Below are 14666 nucleotides of genomic sequence, written 5' to 3' on the forward strand. Positions count from 1 at the left end.
TATTTTGTTATTAAAGCCATGGTTAATATGAATATTCAAGCGAGAACGCATTCACAGACCAGCGGGATGTTACAGAGGTATTCACTTTCACATCGACTTTGCTATTATTATACAATATGTGAAAAGGTTGTCCACTCGTTGCATTTCTTAGTGAACAATAAGTCAAGAACAGAACCATGAAATAGTATTGATATTGACATAGCAGTGTTAAAGGGTCTCATGACGCATAATATCCACCCTTACAGGGGCGATATGATTAGTTTAAGTTTTAAGAAATTCGAGCGTTTGTGGTGGGGAATCAATGACCGTTGGCGATTTGAACCGACCGTCAAACAAAAGCTTGCATAAACTCTGTTTGCAGGATTAGCAAAATGTGACAAAAGGTTGAGATCAGTTTGTGTAATTAATGTTATAGAAATCAAACATCATACTGGCCATGTGTTTGACTGGGAGGAGAACTCCACTAATGCGAGAACCTGGGATTGAAAAGTGCAGCTTTAAGGTCAAAGAGTTAGAGGCTACTGCTTCGTGTTGAGGTCTGTCTCACGGTGTAATATTGGATGTGGTTGATGTTTGCCACGATATCTTAGAGGGAGATGAGCTATAGTGTCTAAAGTCCATCGAAATTGTTCGCAGATGGTGAGTATTCTTCGTTCAATCTGCCTGAAGCTTACTCAATCACATTTACTTTTAAACCGTAAACATTCTTAGGCGGTGCCTGTGGTATTTTTCATGGCGGTATTTCAGTCTCCATCATTGGAAAGGAGTGCGTTTTCTTCTCGCAAATGAGATATATGTGGTTACGCAAAGAAGGAGGACTAATAATCAGATTGCTCAATCAAATTATCTTCCAGTCAGTGTGCATATGTGGCTCTTAAAGCTATTTGGAGAGAACAGAGATAACCAAAGTTCCAGATATAATATTTTGAGTTTTGTCAAGTGAGTTAAATATATAGACAAAGGTACGCAGTAAAAGATTCGTTTGCTTCCTGTATGACAACAGGGTTCATTTATTGTACCATGAAAATCCCTACGGAAATAAAGTGACTAACGATAGATGCCACATTCCACTTATGTCTAAGATAAGTTCTACGGCATTGCGTTAACAGAATCATTCTCATAAACTTTATTATGAATATGTTAGAAAGCATAGATAGCAAAGACGAACATGTTGACATTGATATTCATCTGACTAACGATTGGTAACTTTGTGTACTGTTTACAACTACAAAACCTGCTTCCTATGTTGTGAACCCCAAAAGCTAAACGCTATCATTTGAGTGCATTAAGAAAATGCAAAATAACCCAGGCCGTTGTCAATTCTATATTTTTCTTGTTTTTGAAAGACCGGGTCTTTAGGATCGTGAATTAACACGCACTTTCTGTTTACGGCGATGGTAATGTACGGGCTGACGAACTCTTTCTTATGATTCATTGGTATATTACATCGCTTTCTTCCCTCTATGAAACAGTGACTTGCTTTGAGCATAGCAGAGCATGTCAATGCAAAACGACTTTTCAGGTAACTGGAGATATACTCAGAGCAGTTTTTATAGAGGTAGTATTCGTCGCAAGGGTTGTCGTAGTCGACCTCTATGGTACCTAGAAGATTGGAAAGGAAAATGTAATTGTTAGGCTCAGTGCATCAGACTAAACACTCATGTGGCATTCATAAAATAAAATAAATTCAGTGTGTCTCAGTTTGGGAGTCATGGGGAGTTTTTACAGGTCGTGTTTATATCATTTGGTTGAGTGATATGGTAGAGATATATCAACAGAAGCGTGCAGACCTTAATAATATTTTGTGTCGGTATCAGGATGATTTCTGTTATTTCGTATTGAGCTAATAAAAGCGGTTTTCTTCAGACTATTCAGATTAAAAAAACACTCAAAATTCAATAAACCTTAGAAAATGTAACTATTTCTCAAAGCACGGCAGAATCAATGTACAAGACATCACTTTGTAAAGTAGAGTAACTTTAGTCACTGTTGAGTTTTCATATTGCTAATCTTTTCGATCTTTTCGATCTGGTAAAATTATGGTCAAAATCATATTTTTTCTGAGGATTGAGGTACTCACTTTCGGTGGCATCACATAACCCATAAGCTCGCATTTCCCCAAGTCCTGGTCTGATAAGATTCAACCATCCTTCAATGTTTATTGGCATGCCTTCTATATTTCTTGTATGGTCACAGTCAAGGTTTTCCAAGCAATCAAAACGCATCTGAAAATAACAGGTGTTTTGTCGACTTTGTCAGTAACTTGCTTTGGTGTTAACCTTTTAAGCTTATCATACTGTCAATGCCACATTTAGCGGTTTTCAAACGCTTATTGAATAGTGAGACTTAGCGATAGGCTGACCTTTTGTTTGGTATTCTAAAGGCAGAGGAAAACCTCCGGCTTAAAAGTTGTCGCATCAAATACCCTTTGTACCAGCATATTTTAGACACAAATATACAACGCCAACTAATACAAATAATTTGACATCAAAGGTACAGCTTACATGTATGTGTATATCAAGCTTCATAAGCGAGTGCACTAAAGAGAATTTAAAGTTTATATTTAATCTCAAGATTTAATTTGAAAGACAGAGAAACCAAGAAACTGCTCAAACGAAGCTTACATGTCCAAATGAACTATATTTCTTTTCGTGTATTCAGCAATTGCTGAAAAATAGATGTATGAAACACCAAACTATTATTTTTCACCGATTAGCCACGTTTACTAGCTTTCATTGCAGCCTTATCATTAAATAATGTCCTCTTTATAGCTGAATATCACCACTCATTTAGAGAAAGCAGTAATATCAAGCATCAATAGCAGGGGCATAATACTTGAACAGACAGAACGTTACCTGAACAAATTCGCAGTAGAATATTGACTTGTGCTCTTCAGACCAGTTGTCCGGGTTTCTTGTGTATTCGGTCAACATCTGTTCACACGTTTCCAAATCTGCTTCGGTGCATTGCTGTCGGGTAAACAAACATACTGATTACGATACACGCAAGAGTAGATAAGAGTGCAGGCATCAAGTTAGTCAGATTCATCATGAATTGCCCTTTCCCATTGCCATAACCAAAACACAAATTATGAAATACAATGACATAATAATAGTTGGATGTCATGAACTTAAACCACTTTCACGTCTTTGCACTTTTTCCACATGTCAGCGTTGAGCAAAACATTTTTGAAAAGGTGAAGTAAAACGTTTTGTTTGTAATCCGAATTCAATTTTAGTTATTTTGCTTGCTTAACACCTTATTTTCTACCCTGGGTTGATAGCTCTGCTGGTGGACAGAATTGTCCCCGAGGCTGTCTTTCGTCCAGTTTAAGTGATGTATTCATTGCTTCGATAAACTTTGTGTGCGATGTGTGTAAGCGAGTGTACTAGCGTGAGTGCTTCACGAACTCTACAGCGTGTTGAGGGGTCGCAGTCAGCAAATTAACACATATAAGCTCGGTTATTGAACCAATCTTTTTAACTGTGAGATTTTGTATTTTGCCGAGCTGTTTTGTCTGTGGCTTCTCCGCTAGGTGACATGGTGCAGAGCGTTGTATGTTTGAAACCGATTGAAAACACCGTTTTTGGTTATACACGGAATCTAATATCCCAATGTGCACTGTAAGATGGAGTACTGAGAGACAAACACCCTTTCATAAAAGGAAGGAATTTTTGGAAGATCACAAAAGCCAAATAAGACGAATATTTGTTTAGTACAGATCATTGTTTAGAGGTCCTGTACCTGTTAATATTAATGGCAGCTTATCGGAATAGGATGCAAATATAACTTCGAGATGTGCATAGCCTTCCGTTATCAAGGAATTTTAACGTAACAACGAAACGAATATTTGGTTTGTTTCATTATAAAACTTCTTTAGAACATCCCTTGTCAAGGCACCAATCAATATCGTACACTTGAAATCCAAAATCACCATAGAGACTTACATACCATGCGGTATAATTCTGTCGGCTAATGAAGGAGTTTTTATGTTGAAAGGATGAAATTAGACATACCCTCTGTGCGTCAACCCTGGCATTGTAAAGGACCAGAAAACAGGCGAGTAATGCGATCTTCATTGTGGTAGTTTGGGATCCTTCTTGAAACTACAGATGCAAAAACAATAGCCTGTTGAATAGAGCACAAAACGTTGAAAATATCAGTAATCTCGACATCATACTTGTCTATACAAGAGCAAGAGTTGCGTTGGTTTTTCATGCCATGATTTATTTCTTGTAGAGTTATCGATCATCACCAATTTACAATATCGATAGCCGCCCCTCCTAGGCACAGACATTCAACTTATCAAGTGTAAACCAAAAAAAAAGATGTGTGCAACAATTGGAAAACTGAAAAGGCGTTTAAAGAGCAAGTAATTTTTTCTGACTGCAAACGTTGTTCATAGATCACCACCTGTGATGAAAATCATTAGGTCATCCCTCTGGCTGATCCCCTTTTGTGCCCTCAGACGGTCGACCAAACAAGATTATTTTTCCTGCCGCTCTACCTTATCAGAGCTTAACACACACAAAAGGTATCTGTACCATTATTTTGCACAACACATCGTTCCTCACTTTCATTTGGGCTTTAATAATTCCTTCCTCTGGGGAATATGCTTGATGTCACCCCTTCAGAAATTTCAGGCTGCTTACGTACACGCCTTCTTTTGGGGCATACAGTGAATAGGTAAAGGCTTCATGTTTGTTATCAGATGAACTTTCGTCTCACATGATGGGATGTTGTAATCTTATATCGTTTGCTGATAGTCTTTACAATTTTCTCAGCGGTAAAAATGTTTGACAAAGGGAACGTGCTGTAGGCTTTCCGCTAAAATTACAAAAAAATCTTTCAACATGACTTGCGCACTACAAGTCCTAGCTTCTAGCACAAAAGCGTTTTCTATATGATGTCAATAATTGTTGACCATTATTGGCATTTAAGTACGATTGCTGATTTGCATTCATCCTTAATAATTAATTAACAATTAATCTAAGAAAAAAAGCGTGTTTAGCATCATTGACTGCACTGGCAGAGTTTCCATATTTAATTTAGGCTTGCACGTGAACATTTCCTTGGTAATTCCTTGATTAAGGTAGATAAATACCTTTTAGGCACTTTCAGATTTTTATTTTTTTCTCAATTGAAGAAGTCCCACACCCCAATAAAGTATATATTTTCTGAAAGCCCTGATGTAGAGCTATCTGACCAAGCACAGTACACGGTCACTATTTGCATAAGAGTCACGTGACAAGCGTTTTGCTGAACCTTCCAAAAACGGTTTTCTCTACCTTTAACGAGCACGCTGCAAGATTTCCGGTTGAAATTTGTTCATTGACAAGCCTTGACAAAATTCGTGTCTGTGATTTTTTCTCGGCGTCTCCATTCAAATTATAGGGCGTGACAATTACAATTCCTTGAAAAGCAACTCAGTCTCACACCTTCAAGAGCCCATAACAAAAAAAAAACAAACAAACAAAAGCATATAAAGAAAATCCCAGTCACAGATTTTGAGTTCATTATGTTTCCAATGGACTGTGTGAATTTCAAGCAGCTAGCGTTTGTGAGCGCGAATTGACAAGGTGCCAATGAAGGCCACCTCATTCACACATTGAATTCGAGAAAAACGCAAAAAAAAACTGTTTTGTTACTTCGACGCCACGGCATTTGATAATTAAACGTGCATTAATCTAAACGCACGCATGTTTTGTTACCTAGTGATAATGTCGATCGGGAATGACAGTTGTTCAAAAAAGCCTTCCGAGGAAAATGAAATAAATCGCGGAAACTATCGATTTTTGGAGCCTTCGTTTCGGTACGTCGCCACAGCGAATGGCTTCATCGGGCAAAAACAATGACGTCAGCCGCCATTACTGATATCGGGCGTGTCCTAAATTCATATGTAAATAAGCTTGCCAGCGTTCCCCAGATAAAGACTGCTACGCTAGACATTGTACTATCGGACTAATTGTTTATTGTTCACAAGTTGTGAGAAGTAATCTAATAAATGACTAAAAAGACGTCAAGCACCGCAAAGCGGCGAGTTCATCCTCCAACCATAACTGTGGGTATTTTCGAGATATAGCCTAAGCTTACTTGTATAATTAGGGTTATCATACCCCCGGAAGTTTGGTGAGTACCGAAAAATGTTTCCGTATTTTGACTAGTAGCGGAGCAACTTTATTGTGCCATCAACAAACAGCTCATTATAAATCCCCATTAACATGTATATTTAAATTATGTAGCGATAGCTGTCCCAGCCGCACGACCTAACTTTTCGGCCATGTAATTTCCAGGCTGAAGACTGGCCAAAAATTTGTTTCATCAGAGGTGTCATTTACTCATGCATGTAAATCTCTACGCACCTTCTCATAAAAGGAAAGCTTGTGACCCACTTTGTTGAAGGTTCACATCTCCGAACACTTTCAAGCAAACAGTCTGAACTTAATGGTGCGGTTAAAAAAACGAGTCGGTAATTATTCTCCGATTTTTCTAGCTTTGTAAGTGTGATTTTGAGACAGACAACGATCACTGACCGTGGCCTTGACTGGAACGGCAGGATGAAAGCCATTTTGTTGTGTGGCTCGCGTAAATTTATTTGTCTGTCTGTTTTTGGCACGTAAAATTTATTCGCCTACATTTTGCATTTGGTCAAACTTCAAATTCATCGCGAGCCTCGGAAAGTTACGAAGGCAACTTGTTCTGAAAGTTGATTGGGAATCCGTGACAACGGGGATATTAACATTAAGTGTTATTCTTAAAAACCCACAACGTTAGTTTTTTATACAAATAATGAAATACGGGTTGTGTACTCCGCTTCAACACTAAACAAAATATCGCCTTCTTTGACATGTTGAAACTCTAATTAGTTCGGAGCAGGTACAATTTCGAATGTCGGAATTCAGCAGGTCATGCAAAATATAATCAGAAACGGACATAATAATTTGGTGTTCAGCATCATAGGTTGGGATTCTGGAAATAGTTTTTGAATGTCAGACATTGTATTGACCGACATTATATACCAGAAAAAGTCGTGGTTTTTGGTTGTTTTATCGGCCGTAATTTCATTCAGAGTTGCATCGAAGAATTTTGAGTGTTGAACTTTGTGGCGTGTCGACTCACATGTAAAATGTTAACAGAATTGGACGCATTTTTTGGGTTTGAGGTCGTAATAGTAAGTTGGATGGAGAACAGTTTTGGTTGTCTTACTTCTATCGGATAAGCTTAGACGAAAAACATACTGGTAAAACACGTAGGTTTTGACCGCATCGCGTTTTGAGCGGAAACACTTCTGTATGTCGAAAACTGACTTATTGGACTAGGCTTCAACAAACATTATTGTTACGGTTTATTGTTGACAGCGGGAGTAATCCTAGTTTTTGGAGAAGCCCAACAATGTCACTATGTAATTAAGGAACGCTGTGTCACTCAAGGGGAATTATGCAAATAGCGATGCAAAAGTGTCCACAATGTTTACAAAAGCTCCCCGATTTGACCGGGAAAGCCGTGCATTTGTTTTGATTTTTAAAAATCGTGAACTACACGGAAACCATTACTTATTATGAATTAGCGACACATCTCAATGATGGGCCTGATTTCAAGGTGTATTCTCAGAAAATTTTGAAAATTTGACAGAAAAATGACCAATTCGGTATTTATCTACCTTAAGTGGCACTCCCATTTGGTAACATTTTTAAAACACATTTTTTTAATGCCAACTGTCGATATTTGACGTGGCGACTGCGCGCGGATCGCGAGACATCGATAAAAACATGTCTTCAAAAAAGTAAAAGTTTGAATTCCGGTGGCCCACCTAAATTCAGCTTCCGAACATCAAACGTTCGGCACTGGGGCCATTGTCAACTAAGCTATGGAGTACGAGTCTACGCTAACGCTGCTGTACACCACAGTACCACTCGCGTCGGTGATCGGTCATGCCCCCTGGGGGGAAAGCCCAGTCTTACTGACTCTGAGAAAAAACGGAAAACAGAGTTTGATTCCACCAGAATCCGCATAGGTGACTAGCACAGTTACGTGCGGTTGATACATAGCGGCCGCCGAGTGGTATGCATAGACGCATACCACGCGCGCAGCGTACTGTGTGGCAGACGACAAAATGTAGTCATCGGAGGCGGCTAATATTTGACACGTAAAAACTGATGTTTATGTGGTATTGGTTAAAAATATAATACAACTGATTTAGAATAATGACAACGACTAAGCTAAGAAGAAGTTTTCAAAAACTGACCTGTGGTAAAGGCATAATGCTGTATATAAAGTCTTCGCAGTGGGAGGTAAAATTGCGTCGTTCGAACTTATTATGGACTCCCTAGAATATCGTCAATCAGCACAACAACAAACCTTCGGTGGATTTCGCGTCATAATCAGAAACGATCGTAAAACTTCGGGATGTGAAAAATACGCTCGGGAAATGACATGATTTTATCGATATCTCGCGATCCGCGCGCAGTCGTCACATCAAATATCGACTGTTGGCATTAAAAATGTGTTTTAAAAATGTTACCAAATGGGAGTGCCTCTTTAAGTTACTGAGTGTACAGTAATATTGCAATTCACAAATGTCTTCCATCTGGGAATTGCTGTGCGAAAGGACATGAACAGAGTAGAGGCTCTCAGTCTTCAAAGTTAACTCCCTTTTATTTCATACGTGTAGCCGTTACATGTAGTCAGGGAAGGAGGTAGCAGGCTTGGGTCCTCTCTCCCGTGCTCATCCTACCATCGAATTCATATTTACGTGAAAGGTGCGGTTTCAATTATATCATTGATATGAATTAAAAATAAAACAATACAGCCTATCACAAACGTCAGCACAGCGCTCACTCTTCATTTTACATGTCACAATTAATATTTAAAGTCACTGTGAAACATTGCAAACCCTCCATGTAAAATTCGCAATTAAGTGTAAACTATTTATATAATCTTATTATCATGCAATCATATGTTGCGTTAACATCTTCGTTATCGTAATAAGCGTCTTACTTCATTTGTCGCCAGTAAAATGTGTGTCCAGTTTGTAGTTCTTTCATACTCAACAGAAAGATTGAATTGGCATTTATTTATTTTCACATTTTGTTATTACAACTAAAAACCGGGTTTAAGACCCTCTCGCCAAAGTACAGTTCGATCGGTTAAACTGTTGAATGTCACAATCGTAAAATGAAACCAATAAAGTAGGGTTTTCGCAAGCTTTCGTTCAAGTACGATTCAATCATTTCATAACAAACACATGCAAGGAAATTACATCACATACAAACGATTCCATCATTTAACTAGTCGAAGATCACTTTCATAAAATAAACCTTTAAAGTCTGGTGTCGGCGATTTTTTCCACACAAGATTTGATCATTTTAATCAAAGCAATTTTCGAGATTTCACACCAGGACTCAGATGTTAGAGTCGGTCTCGGAACATTTTATTTGAGTATGAGAACAACACGTAAATTTTTAGATTTTTCAACAATTAAATATGGAAAAGAAACGTCTGGGAATGTCTGTTTAGGTACTATTCGATTATTTGTATATATTGAGGATGTTCGATATTTCCCTATAATGACGCAAGTTGACAACATTGATGCAATTTTTTACAAGCAATGATTAATGTGTATGCGATATAACGCGTATGCGATTGCAGCAACCTTATCCATGAATGATGCAATGCTGATGCGACCAATCGGCAATGTGATTTGTAGCTGAGACAGTATGGATGCGATTAGCGCCTATGTGAGTCTAGAGTATGCGAGTAATGCAGTCTATGTTTGATGCGACGCTGATGCGACCGTTCGGCATTGCGATAATGTAGACGATGCGAGGCCGATACGATGCTGATGCAAAATGATGCAATTAGTTATGCGATACTCGTACTGAAAATGATAAAAATGTTGATCGACAATGAGTGCCGATGAAACTGAGTGTCATGGATGTAATGCCACAATATCGGAAAGGGTGAACACACCCTGTCCCACACGCAGCACACTCCGTGCATCAATCTACATATTGCAGTTGGATATGGCCTTGAAAAATGGTTTTGCTAACGTTTAAGTAAAAGTAGGTTCCGGGAAAAAAAATGCTGGTATGTGTTACGATAGAATTAACGAATCGCACAGCAAACAGGACAAATCACAAATTTAAGTACATTATCTCAAAAATGAAACCGTTACACATCATAGTTCACTTACCGTACACAACTATTCTCTTCGTCCAACTTGTCCGAGGTGCTGACAGATTGTTACGTCGTCTGGTGTATGACGTTTTCTGGTATGGTTTATTCCTATTTATGGAATTTTCATTTCAATATTTTTTGTCATACTCATTTGATTGGCCACATTCAGTCTAATCTCGACCAATCCACCATGGTCATTAATAATGCATGATTTGACCAGTGCAAACTGTTCTTGAGATTAGACCAATAGGAGACACCAGTGTCTGCATACACATCCCCAAGGTGCTAAATAAATCCTGATTTTACCATTTTAATTAGTCGTAACCCCCCTCCGCCTGTTACCCATCAAGCAAAAGATGAGAAGAGATTGAACTGGTATTGAAACAGCTATTCTTTACTGAAAAATTGAGTTGAGAACAAATCTACTGCAGTGAAACCAAGTGTGATCCTGTCGCGGATCAAGCTACAAAGTATGACGCCTAATGCGCACGGTGTTCGTCATCGTAATACGCAGCGATTCATACACAAGCGGTGACTTTAAAATTGCAGAAAATATCAATCATTGATTATGCGTACACACATATAAACAGCGTTAAGCGAAAAGGAGTCAATAATCTAGAATAACTTAAAATTTCATTATTGAAGTTATTACAGTATACGTAATACACGACTTGTTTCGCTCATGACTGTGCATGCTCGCGTGGACGGCGGGGAAACACAGCAAGAAGCTTTACTGTTTGCTCTTCGTTACGATACATTTGTTTGCAATCGAAAATATGTCGACGAGAGGGAGACTGAGAAAATGCCATAATAAAGTATGGCACGTCTTTATAATGGCAACTTGTAGTAATTGTCTAGAATTAGACCAAGTCCTCAGGTTGTTTTAAGTGTCAGTCTTTCAACCCATGTCATTTTAGAATGAGGATAGATATTGCGAAATAAAAGGGTCGATTTTTTCTACATATACCCTCCTTTCAAGTGAAATATTATTTCCGAATATAGCGTCAAGTTTTTGACTGAAATTTATTTTTATCATTAATTCCAAAATGGAGATTTTTACCCCAAATATTCACCAATTCAATTCATCCTTCGAGTAAACTATTGCTACCATAATAAACTTTGGAGTATCTGCTTTTTTGAAAATGTTTAGTATGAGGGGGTTTCCTTGTCATCTTTGATGAGGAAAATTGCTTTGAAAACAAACTGTGTTGGCAAAATGCAGCTCCACCGTAAAGGGAAGCAAGCTAATGATAAAATTTTAAATGCATTTATCACAATAGTAAATTGATTGACGTCCCTCAGATGAATTATTGCAGGTATACCAAGTTTGCTTGAACACTGTAGTGCCATAAATATTCTGGAATGACCTTATATTAATGAGTGATTTCAACCCGGAGAACATCTGTTTTTTTAACTTCTAAACCTTGAGAAATTAATTGTCCGCAAGGATTGGTTGAATACTGTATGCCTATTAAATATCAGCGGTTGCCGAAACTGTAAATGGTCATCTGCAAGCTATGCTATGTCACAGAAAAAAAACCGGCATGGAAGAATTCCAGACGATAGCCACGACAAAGCTCACGATAGATTTGTATCAAATAAAATCAGGGAAAGTTTTGTATTTCAGTGCTTTTCTGTATTTTATTCCCACTAGATCACGCCAGCTCCAACAGGCTGCAGCTCATTCGCTAAATAGTAATGTAACTCTGTTTTTTGTTGCTGCTCCTGTTTTCCAAGAAGTTAATGTTTGTACTACCCTTGAGTTGTAAATGAGTCTTTAACGAGCTCATTTATTTTCCATTGTTTACCCTCACCACATTTGAAGCAAATTTAAAGAATCGTGTGCACGATGCGAACAAATTCAAGTTACACATGGTTATAAGAAGACCTGACTCAAATATATGTCCCATTCCTCACTCAAAAATCCTAATGATAGTTAACCATGAAAACCTTACACGAAAGTCCCGTATTTACAATAAGCACGATTGACAGAAATTAATTTTTATCATTAATACTACAATTCAGGATTTTACCCAAAATATACACCCCTTCAGTTCTTCTTACAAGTAAATAATTGCTACCATACTAAACATTAGAGTCTCTGCTTTTTCAAAATATATAGTATGAGGGGGTTTACTAGTCATCTTTGATGAGAAATATTGCTTTGAAGAAAAACTGTGTTGGCAACATGCAGCTCCGATGGTAAAACGTTAAAATGCATTTATCATCATAGTAAATTGTTTGACATCCCTCAGATGAATTATTACATGTGTACCAAGTTTGCTAGAACAATGTAAAGCCGTAAATATTCTGCGATGACCTTATATTAATCAGTGATTGTAACCCGGAGAACATCTGTTTGTTAACTTCTAAACCTTGAGAAATCAATTGTCCTCAAGGATTAGTTGAATGCTGTATGATTATTAAATATCAGCGGTTGCCAAAACCGCAACTGTTCATCTCCAAGGTATACAATGTCACAGAAAAATAATTCGGCATGGAAGAATTTCAGACGATAGCCACGAAAAAGCTCACGATAGATTGGTTTCAAATAAAATCAGAGAAAGTTTTGACATTTTAGATTGCATTGTTTTCCTGTATTTTATTCCCTCTAGATCACGCCAGCTCCAATAGGCTGCAGCTCATTCGCTAAATAGTAATGTAACTCTGTTTTTTTCTGCTGCTCCTGTTTTCCAAGAAGTTATTGTTTGTATTTTCCTGGAGTTGTAAATGAGTCTTTAATGAACTCATTTACTTTCCACTGCTAACCCTCACCACATTTGAAGCAAATTTAAAGAATCGTGTGCACGATGCGAACAAATTCAAGTTGACACATGGTTATATGAAGACCTGACTCAAATATATGTCCTATTCCTCTCTCAAAAATCCTAGTGATAGTCAACCATGAAAACCTTACATGAAAGAAAGTCCGGTATTCACAATTAACACGATTGGAACTTATTAAGGAGACTTTGATCGTCACATTCTTCAAATTTCTCAACAGTGCTAGGTGCCCTATAGCTGAATGTTGCAATATTATAAATAAATCATAAAACAAGTGTATGACATAAAACGAAAATCAAATTAGCTTACGTTTGTATATTAAACCTACATTTACTTCATTATCCGATTATCCTAAATTAAATACACATGTTACTCTTATAATCCATACATTACACATTCACGGCAGCACTTAGTTTATTGAATGACTTATAATATTTGACGTTAACTCGATTGGAACTAATTTGGGATAATTGGATGGTGAAGTCATGTTGCTTTAATTTTTCTAATCGTGATTTTAATCACTTTCATCGAGTTTTACTCTTTCAACCAATGTCATTTTAGAATGAACATAGATAATGCAAAACAAAATGGTCGTTGTTTTGTATATTTACTCTCCTTTCAAGTGAAATATTATATTTTAGAAAATAGCGTCAAGTTTTTGATAGAAATTAATTTTTATCATTAATACTACAATTCAGGATTTTACCCCAAATATACACCCCTTCAGTTCTTCCTACAAGTAAATAATTGCTACCATACTAAACGTTAGAGTCTCTGCTTTTTCAAAATATATAGTATGAGGGGGTTTACTAGTCATCGTTGATGAGAAATATTGCTTTGAAGAAAAACTGTGTTGGCAACATGCAGCTCCGATGATAAAATGTTGAAATGCATTTATCATCATAGTAAATTGTTTGACATCCCTCAGATGAATTATTACATGTGTACCAAGTTTGCTAGAACAATGTAATGCCGTAAATACTCTGCAATGACCTTATATTAATCAGTGATTGTAACCCAGAGAACATCTGTTTGTTAACTTCTAAACCTCGAGAAATTAACTGTCTACAAGGATTAGTTGAATGCTGTATGATTATTAAATATCAGCGGTTGCCAAAACCGCAACTGCTCATCTCAAAGGTACACTATGTCATAGAAAAATATTTTCGGCATGGAAGAATTTCAGACGATAGCCACGACAAAGCTCACGATAGATTGGCATCAAATAAAATAATATAAAATTTTGACTTTTTAGATTACAGTGCTTTCCTGTATTTTATTCCCTCTAGATCTTGGATCGTCACATTGTTCAAATTTCTAAACAGTGCTAGGTGCCCTATAGGCTATAGCTGAATGTTGCAATATTATAAATAACTCATAAAACCAGTGTATGACATAAAACGAAAATGAGATGAGCTTACGTTTGCATATTAAGCCGACATTACTTCATTATCTGATTATCCCAAATTAACGTTCTTTTTAATGATCCATGTTACACATTCGCGACAGCACATAGTTTAATGAATGACTTAATATATTTGCAGTTAACACGATTGGTACTAATTTTTGAACCCGACTTTGAAATCGGAGTTTATAGATATAAATGTCTGACCATTACATTGATACCGATGTTCAATTTACGTTCAACAGAACTCGAACCCCACTTTTAATTTTTTATTTATGACTTTAATATTCAATATTCAACT

General features: G+C 37.2%; 2 protein-coding genes across 3 annotated transcripts in view; one reads left to right on the top strand and one right to left on the bottom strand.

The window, feature by feature from the left end:
* Window positions 1-509: 509 nt before the first annotated feature.
* Window positions 510-14666, top strand: part of LOC139144432 (uncharacterized) — a 43666-nt gene continuing 29509 nt past the window's right edge. The window contains exon 1 of the mRNA XM_070715133.1: window positions 510-639. The gene's annotated coding sequence lies outside the window, so the exon portion shown is untranslated. The remainder of the gene's footprint in view (window positions 640-14666) is intronic.
* Window positions 978-10299, bottom strand: LOC139143914 (uncharacterized). 2 transcript variants are annotated; one of them, XM_070714521.1, is made up of 5 exons: window positions 10193-10299; window positions 4017-4128; window positions 2856-2969; window positions 2081-2225; window positions 978-1602 (listed from the first exon to the last, which is right to left on the bottom strand). In XM_070714521.1, exons 2-5 carry the CDS (start codon window positions 4077-4079, stop codon window positions 1286-1288), a joined length of 639 nt encoding a protein of 212 aa, XP_070570622.1. In that variant the 5' UTR covers window positions 4080-4128; window positions 10193-10299; the 3' UTR covers window positions 978-1285. The 2 variants fall into 2 exon arrangements, with proteins under 2 accessions (XP_070570622.1, XP_070570621.1); XM_070714520.1 differs by lacking the exon at window positions 10193-10299 and adding an exon at window positions 8246-8452 and having other exon boundaries at window positions 4017-4106.

The sequence above is a fragment of the Ptychodera flava genome, chromosome 11 (genome assembly GCF_041260155.1).
Source record: "Ptychodera flava strain L36383 chromosome 11, AS_Pfla_20210202, whole genome shotgun sequence".
NCBI classification, from domain to species: Eukaryota; Metazoa; Hemichordata; class Enteropneusta; family Ptychoderidae; genus Ptychodera; species Ptychodera flava.